We start from the raw sequence: 12,373 nt of genomic DNA, 5'->3' as shown, positions 1-12,373 counted from the left end.
GCTTCCATTTTCTTTTCTAAAACTCTAAGAAGTAGTAATATTAACATAGCCCTTCTTTTATTGCAAAGCATTAGAGCATGAGGCAAGTACATTTTCATAGCTTTATTGCCTTCCATTTTCTTCTCGACACAATCACCATCTACTACAAAGAAGCAGATTTTGTTTGTAATTGTGACACAGAGGCAAGAGGTGGAATAGCATGCTTTAGTTCATTTGTACCTTGATGCAGAATAATCCAGGACAAATGCCTTAATGTGAGAAGTGTTCTGAGGACATTTGATTTAATTGGCACCTAGGGAAGGCCATTCTTATCTCACTAACACGAATGAGCAGCCTCCTCCTGATGGCAGTGGATCTGGATTGGGTCCAAGATTCCTGCATCTCAATATTAATCAAGAAAAGAACTGCTGCAATGAGAACTACGGTACACCATCCTTTCTGTTCTTACCACAAAAGTGGGCAGGGGAGGGAGATGGGGTGAGAATAAGGGGTTGCAAACACAAACACACACCCTTTATAGTATTCTAAATTTTCAGTGGTTGCATCAAATAAACTAGAATGTGCACATTCCAAGAACAAAACTACAAAATGCACAAGAGGATTTCCGAGCCTGGAAGAATGTTGCTGGCAAACAAAGGGACTGAGTTGAATTCAAAGACTTTGTAACCAGCTCTTTGCATTGCCCAGGTTTAGTCCCAACCCCCATACTCCCTCGCCCACCTCGTGAAGGCTTCACAGAAGAGGAAACAATTGATCATATATACAGCAAGTGGGAACACTAAACCACTCTAGTGCAAAGACGACAGAACACAGAATTTCTTTTTCATATAAAAGTCTACCACGTTTATTCAATACAGACATATTAAAGACAAGTCCTGAAAACCAGGAACACAACTCCAACACTCCGTTACGAAGTGTATATATATTTATATTTTGTCAACAGCCGCTTCTGCTGATTGAGCCATTGAGGTTCTGTGTGTATTTATTCATTATTTTTATTTTTGCTTTTAATTTTAAAAAGCTCATTTTTAGCTACCTTCTGCGAACAATGTGCCTCTTCGCCCTCAGCCTCTCACTGCATGTTAGCCAACCACTTTCCAGCATGAATATTCACATTTTTAAACGGCTACATACAGCCGCAAAACAGATTTATGTAAAAGATAAAAATGGTGAAAACCCCGAGAGAGTCTCCAAAAAGAGAATTTACACATAATGCAAATGGTTCCAGTTGAGACAATCCAAAACAAGAGGCAACGTTTCTTTTCACTCTTTTTTGTACGAGGATTGACTCACAAGGGAAATTTGGGGATCATAGACGGTGTAAAAGAGGTAAACCAAATACCCTTGGCTGGGCAGAGCCCCAGAGATTTGCTTATGACTGGCGGGGAGGGGGGAGAGATTTCTTAGAAAGACAGCTGTAACGTGACCTCCTTTCTCAGAATCCTGTTTGTAGGGAGAGGAGGAGCTTTTAGAGAGAGAGAAAAAAAAGGGGGGGAGAGAAAAGCACAACAACTCGGATGGCAACGTGTGCGTCCTCAGGAGACTCCCAGCCGTTACAAAACACACAGGGTTCGCCTACAGCCCAGTCAAAACAAGCTCGGATAGGATTACGATCTCCAACTGCCTGGGGAACGCAACATGAACAAACAGAGCCTGGACGGGAAAGGCAGAAAGGGGTGACCTTGGCAGAAAAGGGTGGGGGGCGCAGCTCTTCAAACCAATTCATATTTGCATTCAATAGTGTACTGGCTCCACCCTCCCTTTCCAATAGAAAACATCTGACATGCCTTTACTGTTCAGAACCCCTCGCCCGCCCCCCTAAAGCAACACACCGGCGTGTGCGTAAAAATGATTCCACACTAGATAATGCCATGCGGGATGGTCCCTTTTTTTTTTTTTTTTTTTTTTGCTCGCCCCCCCCACACCTCCAAAAAAGAGCAGGCTACTGCGGCGGTGGGGCACAAGCGTTCAGACGGAAAGCACAAATCCTGGCGCAGGAGGCAGATTCGGGTCATCTTGGCTGGCTCTTAGCTGGTCGACGGGAAAGGCTGCGAGGGCAACCGTCCAGGGCTGCATAGCACCACAATTTTCTTAATAAAGAGAGAACAGTGAGTCAGTAGCAGCCGTGGCTCCGTCCATAACGACGAGCTACAAAGAATAATAATCGTTCAGTGTCTCGTAGCAAATAGACAAGTCTGCTTCAAGTATATACGGCGCTGCCTCGATAATCCGCGTCTGGGGATTTGCAGTCGCACCTCGTCGCCGTCGCGTTTGGCCTCCCCCCCCCCCCGCCATAAATCCCTAACTGTGTGTAGCGGAGAGGGACAAGGTGCAAAGCCCCTTCCCATAGTCTGCCCCCTCGTGAAAGAGTGCGGGGTCTGTCGGCGATCGGGAGGGCACGGCTGCATCCCGGACGGGCAGGGTGGGGGCGTCAGGGCCGGGGCTGCAAAGCGGAGACGCCGTACGCCGAGGCTGCCGCCGAGTCTCCTTCTCCGCTGCTGCTGTGGCAGCAGCAGCTGCCGGTGGACGAAGCCGAGCCGGGGGATGCGGTGGCGGAGGAGGCCTCGGCCGGCGCCGTCGAGGGCGCCGTGGCCGCCAGTTGCAGCCGCCGGACGGCTTCTTTGATGAGGTTGCCGGACAGGATGAGTTCTTGGAGGAGGCGGTGCGGGTCGTCGTCCTCGTCGTCGTCGTCCTCGTCGCCCGCCGACAGCCGAGAGTGGTGCTGGCGCTGCTTCTTCCCGGCGCTCCGCAGCCAGCCCCGTCCGCACAGCTGCTTGGCCACCCGAGGGCTGCCCTCGCGGTCAGCGGCGCTGGGCGGGGACGGAGGCAGCAGCAGCAGCGACGCCGGCGACAGCGCGTGGGGCGGCCGCGGGTGGTGGTGGTGCAGCGAGGCTAAGAAGCCGAGCCCCCTCGGGGACGAGTAGGGGGCCGCCCGGTCGCGGCCCTGGCGCTTGGGGGGCAGGCGAGGGGCCGGCGGCGCGCGGCGCTGGGCGCTCAGCTGCAGCACCTCGCCCAGCTTGGCCACCAGCGCGTCCACTTCCTTGGAGCCGCTGCTCGCCCCGACGGCGCCGCCCGGCAGCGACACGGCGTGCTCCAGCAGCAGGAAGCGCTCTGCGCCCGCCCGCCGGCAAGGCATGGCAGCAGCCGGCTCCGCTTTGCTTTCCTCCGCTTGGCGCGCACGCTGCTGCTGCCGCCGCCGCCGCCTCCGCTGCTCGTTCCGCAGCTACCAATGAGGCGCCCTCTCCGCTCGCTCGCTCGCTCTCAAAACGCTGTTGTTGCTGCTGCGGTTGGTTTGTAAACAATGGGTGACGCGGCCGCGGGCGCGTCCAACTGCTCCAGAAGCGAGGGGGGAAGCTCCAGCCCTGTTTGCCCACCTCGGCGGCCGTCGCTTCGCAGCCCGGACGGTACTGGGGGGGGGGGCAGACTAGTCGCAGCAAGGGCAGGCACGAAGGTGTCAGTGTGCGGGAGCGTGTGGTTTTATTACCCCCTCAGACACACCCCTTTACTGAGTGCGCTCAGGTGGACTCGCCCGCTTTTTCAAACGCCGGCCTGTACAGTAGGGAGGCAGGGAGGAGGCGGGGTTGGCGTGACCGCCGCGGAGTCAGTGAGGTCAGAGCTCGACATGGCAACAAACCAGGCTCTGCGCGTACGCGCACGCGCAGAGCCGGCCACGCGCTCGAGACCTGCGGCGGCCCCGGGGTTGGGGGAAACGCGCTGTGTGGAGTTGAACGCGGGAGGCCGTTGGGTGAGGTGCCTCAGTGGCCGCGCTCGCCCAGCGCCCTGGTCTCGCTTGGTGTCCCTTCCAACTCTACAGTTCTGCTGTTCTGCAGCCCTTCCTAATCCAGCACATGCTTTTTCGGGGTGGGGAATGCGGAGTACAGTGTACGTAAAGCACATTTGATTCATATCCCACCCACCACACGAAGAATCCTGGAAATAGTTCACTAAGGGTGCTGGGGATTGTAGCTCTGCGAGGTATCCCCAAAATTTTAAAGCACATGACAACCCCTCCCCCCACAAGAAACCTGGGAACTGTAGTTTCCCCTCTCAGAGCTACAATTTCCAGCACCCTCGCAGCTCCCTTAAGTCTTCGGGGTGGGGGTGGCATGTTTTTTAAATTTATGGTGTGTACTCAACCTAGATCAGATGACATGGTCCTTAAGCCGTGTAATTTGCTGCATGTGGTTTAGGCCTTCTTTATCAAGACTTTTCTGTTCTGGGCTGCTTTTGTCTTTTATCAGACTGATCATGTTTTTATGTGGCAAACTTTGTTATTTTTTACTGTTTATGGGCCATGTTTCTATTTTATACTTGTGTGTTTTATATGACTGTTTTATTATGAGATCATGGTGATATTTCCCATTATTTGAAGCCACCCAGAGTAAATGCTTATGAATTAAAAGGGCATGATATAAATTCTTGAATTTTAAAAAAATATAACTGAATGAGGCTGGTGGTTTCTGATTAATGTGCTGTCAGTCCTAGGAAGGAGGAGAGAAACCTCAGGAAACACATGAGTGTGGCAGCAATTTCCCCTCCTGTTTGCAAGGAGGATATTGGCTGGGTCAAAATGCTTCTTGCAGTCCTTAACAGAGTAGTTGTGGTTGACCATAAGTGATTGTTGGTAGACCTGGATAGAACTGAAATATTCTTCTCAGTTGTCCAGGACATTTATCCTGGGTATAGGAAGTATATAATCTTATACTTTTCAGGCTTGTTGAATACTTTCTGTGTGAGGACATCCCAGCGTCTCTGCTCTGCATTCTAGAGTGCAAGTAGCCCTTCTTGCTGTGATAGGCAACTGGGAAAAGTTGGAATAGGTAAAATATTTTTAAAACTGAAACAACTATCTTTGCATTATCATGGTTAAATATCTAGAGCAAAATGAAATAGTTAAAGACAGTTACTTGGATTCTTTTCAAAACAAAGTAGTACAGAATTAATGGTTGATTGAGCTACTGTGCTTCTTAACAAAAAAAAGTGATTAGGCATCATTGAAAATATGCAGGTTCCAAAGGTCTTCCAAAGACAATGCAATCGATAAATATATATATATATATATTTGGAAATAATAATAATAATAATAATAATAATAATAATAATAATAATAATAATAATTTATTATCTGTACCCCGCCCATCTGGCTGGGTTTCCCCAGCCACTCTGGGCGGCTTCCATAGAAACCAAAAATACACTAAAATATCACAGATTAAAAACTTCCCTGAACAGGGCTGCCTTAAGATGTCTTCTGAATGTCAGGTGGTTATTTATTGCTTTGACATCTGCTGGAAGGGCGTTCCACAGGGAAGGCGCCACTACCAAGAAGGCCCTCTGTCTGGTTCCCTGTAGCTTTGCTTCTCGCAATGAGGGAACCGCCAGAAGGCCCTCGGCACTTGACCTCAGCGTCCGGGCAGAACGATGTGGGTGGAGATGCTCCTTCAGGTATACTGGGCCGAGGCCGTTTAGGGCTTTAAAGGTCAACATCAGCACTTTGAATTGTGCTTGGAAACGTACTGGGAGCCAATGTAGGTCTTTCAAGACCGGTGTTATGTGGTCTCGGCGGCCGCCCCCAGTCACCAGTCTGGCTGCCGCATTCTGGATTAGTTGTAGTTTCCAAGTCACCTTCAAAGGTAGCCCCACGTATAGCGCATTGCAGTAGTCCAAGCGGGAGATAACTAGAGCATGCACCACTCTGGCGAGACAGTCCGTGGGCAGGTAGTGTCTCAGCCTGCGTACCAGGTGGAGTTGGTAGACAGCTGCCCTGGATACAGAATTGACCTGCACCTCCATGGACAGCTGTGAGTCCAAAATGACTCCCAGGCTGCGCACCTGGTCCTTCAGGGGCACAGTTACCCCATTCAGGACTAGGGAGTCCTCCACACCAGCCCGCCCCCTGTCCCCCAAAAACAGTACTTCTGTCTTGTCAGGATTCAAGTAAGAGATTTCCTATGCAGCAGGGTCATTGCATGCACAGTGTTCATGCAGCAAGATCTTATACATGTTTACTCTGAAACAAATCAGACTGAACTCAGTGAAACCCACTTCTGAGTTAGGTCTCCATAGGTCTGCAGCTTTTAATGATAAAGACCAAATAAGACCTCCTTTTATTTGCGAAAATGGAGATTGCTTTGGAAAATGAGTTTAAAACTAGTGTTGCAGATCTAAGTACATTTTCTAGGAAGTAAGACAATGGAGTAACCTCTGAGTAAACATGGATAAATTCATGCTGCAGCTGACTCTTAGGACATGAGTTTTCACATGCAATATGTTGCTTCAACAGATAGATTGGGACCAACTATTGGGTTGCAGGCTGACCTAAGATGGGTTGGGTTACAACAGCAGCTCCATTAATATTCAAATGTATGGTTAAAAAAAGGGGGTGGATTTCCAACTGCATGCTTTGAGTAAACACTTATCCAGGGTATATTCATGAAGTTGTCTGAAAAAGTGGGAGGTATCTACAGCCATAAGTAGATGTGGAGGGGGAAGAGCATGTGTGAAGCCCTATTTGTCTCTCATATCACTTTCCAAGAAACAAATACTGAGAACAAGTTTCCATCCTGCTTGGAATGGGTGCCATAGTTGGGCCAGTCCCCAAAATGAGCTTGCTTGTGGCTCTGTAATACCTGCTGTGTTCCTTACTTCAATACATTATACAGCTCAGTGATATAGGCATATGTGACTGTCTATCACATCAGGATTATGGTGATGATATTTATTGCCAACCCTTCACTAGTAGTTTCCAGAGTAAGTTACAACAAATTGAAATTAAAAACAGATGATTTCAGTCACAGGAATAGGGTGAGCCTTGCAATCACACATCTCAGGTGTTAAAGGCCAAGGAAAGAGGTGCATCTTGAGGATTTGCCAAAAGCTGCATAGTGAAGAAGCCAGATGCACCTCTGTGGGGAGGGAATTCCATAATTTGGGGAGAATGTCCTCTCCCTTTCGACTCTTTTTCTCTACAACTTTTGGATCAAAGGAAAGTAGAAATGCCATAGCCAGTGAAGGGCCCATCTGTCTTCCTATAAAACATACTGTTCCACGCCACCCCAATCTCTGATTCCATGGGTTCCAGGCACTTACTCAGGGTTCATGTTAATTTTTGGAAATGAGGCACAGTGGAGACTGTGGTGTCTTTATGATATATGATTTATTCAACCTGAGCTTGCAATTGGGGTTGGGGGGAGGTTCACAACACTAACTCCCTAAAAGGATCTTGTTTCTCCCATAGCCACAACCTTGGATTCAGGAAGAGATCCAGCATGGTTCTCTGTCTGCTTGCTGCTTTGCTTCTAGGTCACATCACTGCATACCCATCTCTATCAGGCTTTGTCCTTCTAACTAACCACAAGCTGGGAGAAGGGCCCCACCCATTTGCTATCTCACACACAGCCTCTTTCCTTTGTTTACTTTAATGCCCTATCACCCAGGCTATCATCTCAACACAGGAAAGTGGTGTGGCTTATATTTTAACACTTTCTGGATCCATGTTAGAAGGATCTTGCATGCAGCCTACTCCCTCCCTCCTCAAACTCATAACAATACAAAAGGAACAATTCCTGCAGATATAGTCAATGGGACTATATCAGCAAGTCCATATAATCTATGCATAGATTACAAGCCATGCACAGAGTTGGTCACAGCTCTCTGTTAGTTCATTCTAGAAGAATCTGGGCAATTATCCCATGGTGCCCCTACTAATGGTGTGAGAGGAAAATAAGACAAGCCTGTTTTTCATAGCCTGCCATGGCCTTTGGAGTGTCTCAGAGATGTGGGAAGTAGGATGAGGCAATCTGTTTACATAGGCCTGGAGTCCAGTCGTCAGAAGTTTCAATGCTCTGTTCAATACTGTAAATTTAGAGGGAATGTTTACATTTTTTCCTGCATATATGCTCTAGTGAAGTCTTGCCTTCAAGAGTGCCCTGACATGTTTGCAATTCCCTTTATGGCAATCTTCTGCAGGCTTCCATCTCCATTTTATTTATATTTCTGTTGCCAGATAATTCATAGTTTTCAATTCTATGGTGATATTTCTTGTCTTCTGTATGCACAAACTGTCTTTCCATCCAGCAGTGCATTGATTTACAATTTCCCCCTCCTTTGAGAACATAGCCTGCATTATCAGAATTAGCAAAAGTGACTCAACCAGACAAGTTCACTGCCTGTACAGATTATTTTTGAGAGGTCTGTAATAGAGGACAAGAACGATGTGTGTGGTGTGGTGTAATTGGAATGGCATCTCTTCAGGACACAAATACAAAACCAAGTAAACAAAAAAATTTAATTAACAACAACAACAACAACAACCAAAAGCTGAATAAATTCAAGCAGTGTGCGATGAATTCATAAAATCAATTTAGTGGTATGAGTTAGGTACATTGGGCATATTTTAAACTGTCTTGTTTACCGTATTTATCATTCAATAATAGGTAGAATACTTTCAGATATATGTTAAAGTTATGTTATATATGGATTGGTTATCATTTACCTAGCTGTCTATGTGTGGCTGCAGTTAGAGCCTCTGATCAATATTGCATTCAATTTTTTTAAAAGCATATTCTCTATTGTCCCCTATTCATAAAATGTTAAATTCTGGGATCACGCAGCCATAGAGCGCAACAAGGTTATGTAGCTGTTAGTTACCTGTGTGCAGAATAATGGCTTAATAAGGGGGTGGCCCCTAATGAAAATCACATTCTGTTCTTCTTCCTGCCTTGTGATTCTACAATATCACAGTCTGAGAAGAAAAAGGGAAAGGAATGTGGCAGAATGCAAAATGAAACAGAAGCTTGCAACAATTTGTACTGTAAACATCAACTTTGCCAAGGCACTTAAGGTTGCTAAGTGATAATAAAGCACTCTCCAATCACAGAGGTGCAGAATCCAAGCACACCATGATAAGGAACTTGTTTTTAACATTTTCCCCACTAAACAAATATGTGGGTGTTTAGTGGTATGCATCTGTTTGGGTGCTTCGCTTGAGAAATTTTAGGGAGGGACTGGCTTCATGGCTTAGCAAACATCTTCATTAGACCATCTAGAAACAAAAATACTTGTTTGTTTTGTCCCTGCATGTGCCTGAATTTGCAAGTTAATACTGGGTGCAGCCTGCCAAGCACCTCTTTCATTTCAGCACAGCCTCGTGCAGAATCCTTGCACAAACCTCATAAGATCAATAGGATTGTGCAGAATCAGAGCTGGCAGATTGGGAATGGTGAGGGCACAGGACAGGCGCTCAGGAATTGCTTCCTCTCCCGCTGGGTTGCCAACTGAGTGGGATGGGGAGACACCTGGTCTGGCTTGGCATCGTGCCTTTAACAACAGCTTGGGCTTTTCATGGCATGGAGTAAAGCACTGCCACCTAATCAAGGTCGGCACATCAGGTTCCTGTTAAAGGCAGTAAGGCACTAGAGCAGACGCTGACAGAACAGTTGGCAACCCTGCTTGGAACATATTGCAGCCCATCAGGTCTGTGTCTGTCTGCTTACGTGGTGTGAAGAAGAGAAAAATAGAGAAGGAACAGGAAATATTTTTGCTTCTTCCCTCCCAGGAGAGGAGGGGAAAGGACATCACACAGAGCCTTCTCTACCAATTACAGTACATTTCTGTGGTCACAGTCGGCCTATCAGCAATACGGCTCTATGGTCTTAACCCTTACACATTCTAACTAGGAAGAATATGCACTGTTAGATTTGACTGTATATCTCCCACAAATGTCTCCATTTTTCACATCCAGCTTGTGAAATATTGGTGTGTGAGAGAGTAATTAGATATACAATCAAAAGAGGAAAATGAAACACTGTTTTTAATACAATATAAACCTACAGGTTTCAGATTTATGTATATCACTTAGTTTTTTGCCCCCCTTTGAAAACCTACCACTAAACCTAACTTCAGCGGAGAAATTACCATGTGAAGGGGTGGAGGCAAGTGGGACTGAGTATACTAACGCTTGCCCAATCCACCCCTGTTTTCATCACCTTTCACAGGTTGGAAGGAAAATGTTTGGAGTGGGGGAGGAGGCTCTGTGGAGGCTCCTTGTATTTTTTGGAACCCCTTTCTCTGGTATCTAATTGCCCCTCATTGCTAAAATATGAAATATGCATCAACTGAAAGAGAGACGGATTTACATATTCTAAAGTCAACAGGCAACTCCACATTCGTGTGCATTTGAGTCACGTATGACTATGCACATGCTCACATTGAAGTAGGACCTGGGAGACCAGGGTTCAAATCCCCACTCAGCCACGAGTCTCAGTGGGTGACCTTGGGTCAGTCACTTGCTCTCGGCTTAATCTACCTCACAGGGTTGTTGTGGGGATTGATTGAGGAGGGGGAGAACCATATACACCATCTTGAACTCCTTATGGGGAGGGGGAAAGGTGGGATATAAATTCAAATAAATAATCTGCCTAAGACTGACCAGCCCTTCAGATAAAGGAGTTCTTCAAAGAGACGACTGTTCTCTAACTGCTCTCCAAAATAGAAGACTGTCCTCTGTAAAGTGGAAGGCTCTGCAGATAGAAAGATAACATCTGTAGGCATTTAGATTCACACAGTGGGACGTTAATACTAAATGGTGTTAAGCCTTTCTCTGTTGTGTCAGGCCCTTATAGGTATGTATGTCTGTCTATTTTCTTTAATGTTTTATCATTACAGTTTTTCCCCTTCACATGCTGAGATAAAAAATCAGTTAGTGCTTCTCAGATGTTTCCCTTGATGATCTGTTAAGCAACCTGAATTATAATAAATCCTTAAAGTCGGCAATCAATAAACAAGTTAATAATGATGAATCACAGTATGTTGCTTGTGTGGTATTTAGGTTACAAGCTTAGAGATGAAAGAGACTTGCTTTGCGTGTGTTTCAAGACGGTTGTGTGCATTGAAGCACTCATTCCGCACAATAATGTATCTTGTTACCTTGGCTCTTAAACTTTGTAAACACAAACTTGCATATATTAATAAAAAATTACATTCAAAAAATTCATTCTGTGAGTAAACAGAAGCCCAGGGAGTGGGGGAGAAGACATGCATTGTTGACTTTCATTCTCTTATGTACACTTTTAAAAATTTAGTTTAAAAAAAGCAGCAAGTACAATCACTTCACTAAGGTTGTCATCTCCCCTCTCCTGCAACTGGGCTCACATGTGTTTAACAATTAAATTCAATAGCTAAAGCCTTCCTAAGAAGAATATTCCCTTGCAGAAAAAACACTGTACCAGCTACATTTTCTGCCCCCAGATGTTGGATTACAACTCCCGTTATCCCTGATCATTAGCCTTCCTGGCTCGGGCTGAATGTGAGTTGTACTTCAACCACAGCTGGAGGGCATCACATTGGGCATCCCTGAAGTCTAGTTGTATTGGGGGAGGGGCAACATCTCAGTGGTTGAGCACATGCTTTCATGCAAAAAGTGCATAACCCCTCCATATCCATGTAGAGATGGAAAAGACCATTGCCTGAAACCCTAGAGTGTGTTGTCTATCAGTAGATGATACTGAGCTGGATGGACTATGTTCTGACTCAGTAGAACGCAACTTCCCAGCTTCCTAATCATACGTTACAGTTCAGAAATGAAACGTCAGAGACTTGTAATTCAAAGATGCTACGCATTTGTTGTCATTCTGAACATGTTGCTACCATTAAGTAACAAACAATAAATTAATTGCTCGTGTCACCTTTCCAATGCTGACTGACGGTGTTCTAATTCCATCTAGAGATGAAAAAGAAGATTGCTTTGTTCTTGAAGGCAGCTGCAGCTACTCACCTCCCAAAGGTCCAAGTGGGGAAGAAAAACTCTCTGATGTAAACAATCAAGACAAACAGAGGTTGGTGATTACATTTTCTGCTGCCCAGGTGAAAGATGTGTAGGGTCCTTTGTGCTATTGGGAGGAATTCAGTTGGAAAGAGGTCAATCAGCACAAGAAGAACCCTCATGCAGTTGATAGTTTGATTATGCACAAACCTGCAATCACAAAGCAGTGACTGATGTTTGACATTCTTCAGTGGCTGCTCCTTCAGCAATTTGCCATAAGGCATTTTCACTCAAACAAGGCAGATTCAAAGTTTCAAAATACCAGTGAGCAAGGAACACCTGGAGGCAGAACCAGGTAGGTTTCCTTTATGTTGCAACTGGGCATAATCTAGTAACTGAGAGAACTCTTTGCATCCCAGGAGATAATCAGACTGAATTCTTACAGCTGCTTAGATGCATTTATTCTTTTGACTGGTGAAAGGGGGACAGATTGACATTGCAGCTTTTAATATACTAACCTGTTATCTCTCAAAAAAAGTTCTTTCGCCATTATTTTAAAGTTCAACCTTATCTTACAGAACTAAACTTAAATCCCCATGCAACCACTTTTCTCAA

General features: G+C 45.9%; 1 protein-coding gene across 1 annotated transcript; it reads right to left on the bottom strand.

The window, feature by feature from the left end:
* Window positions 1-815: 815 nt before the first annotated feature.
* LOC309374690 (GSK-3-binding protein-like) lies at window positions 816-4,954 on the bottom strand. Its single transcript, XM_081919882.1, has one exon. It carries the CDS (start codon window positions 3,134-3,136, stop codon window positions 2,432-2,434), a length of 705 nt encoding a protein of 234 aa, XP_081776008.1. The 5' UTR covers window positions 3,137-4,954; the 3' UTR covers window positions 816-2,431.
* Between the last annotated feature and the right edge of the window lie 7,419 nt (window positions 4,955-12,373).

Source organism: Podarcis melisellensis, assembly GCF_964234715.1.
Source record: "Podarcis melisellensis genome assembly, chromosome: 7".
Lineage (NCBI taxonomy): Eukaryota > Metazoa > Chordata > Lepidosauria > Squamata > Lacertidae > Podarcis > Podarcis melisellensis.
Note: the sequence above shows the minus strand (reverse complement) of the source record. Positions and strands in the feature narration are given on the sequence as shown.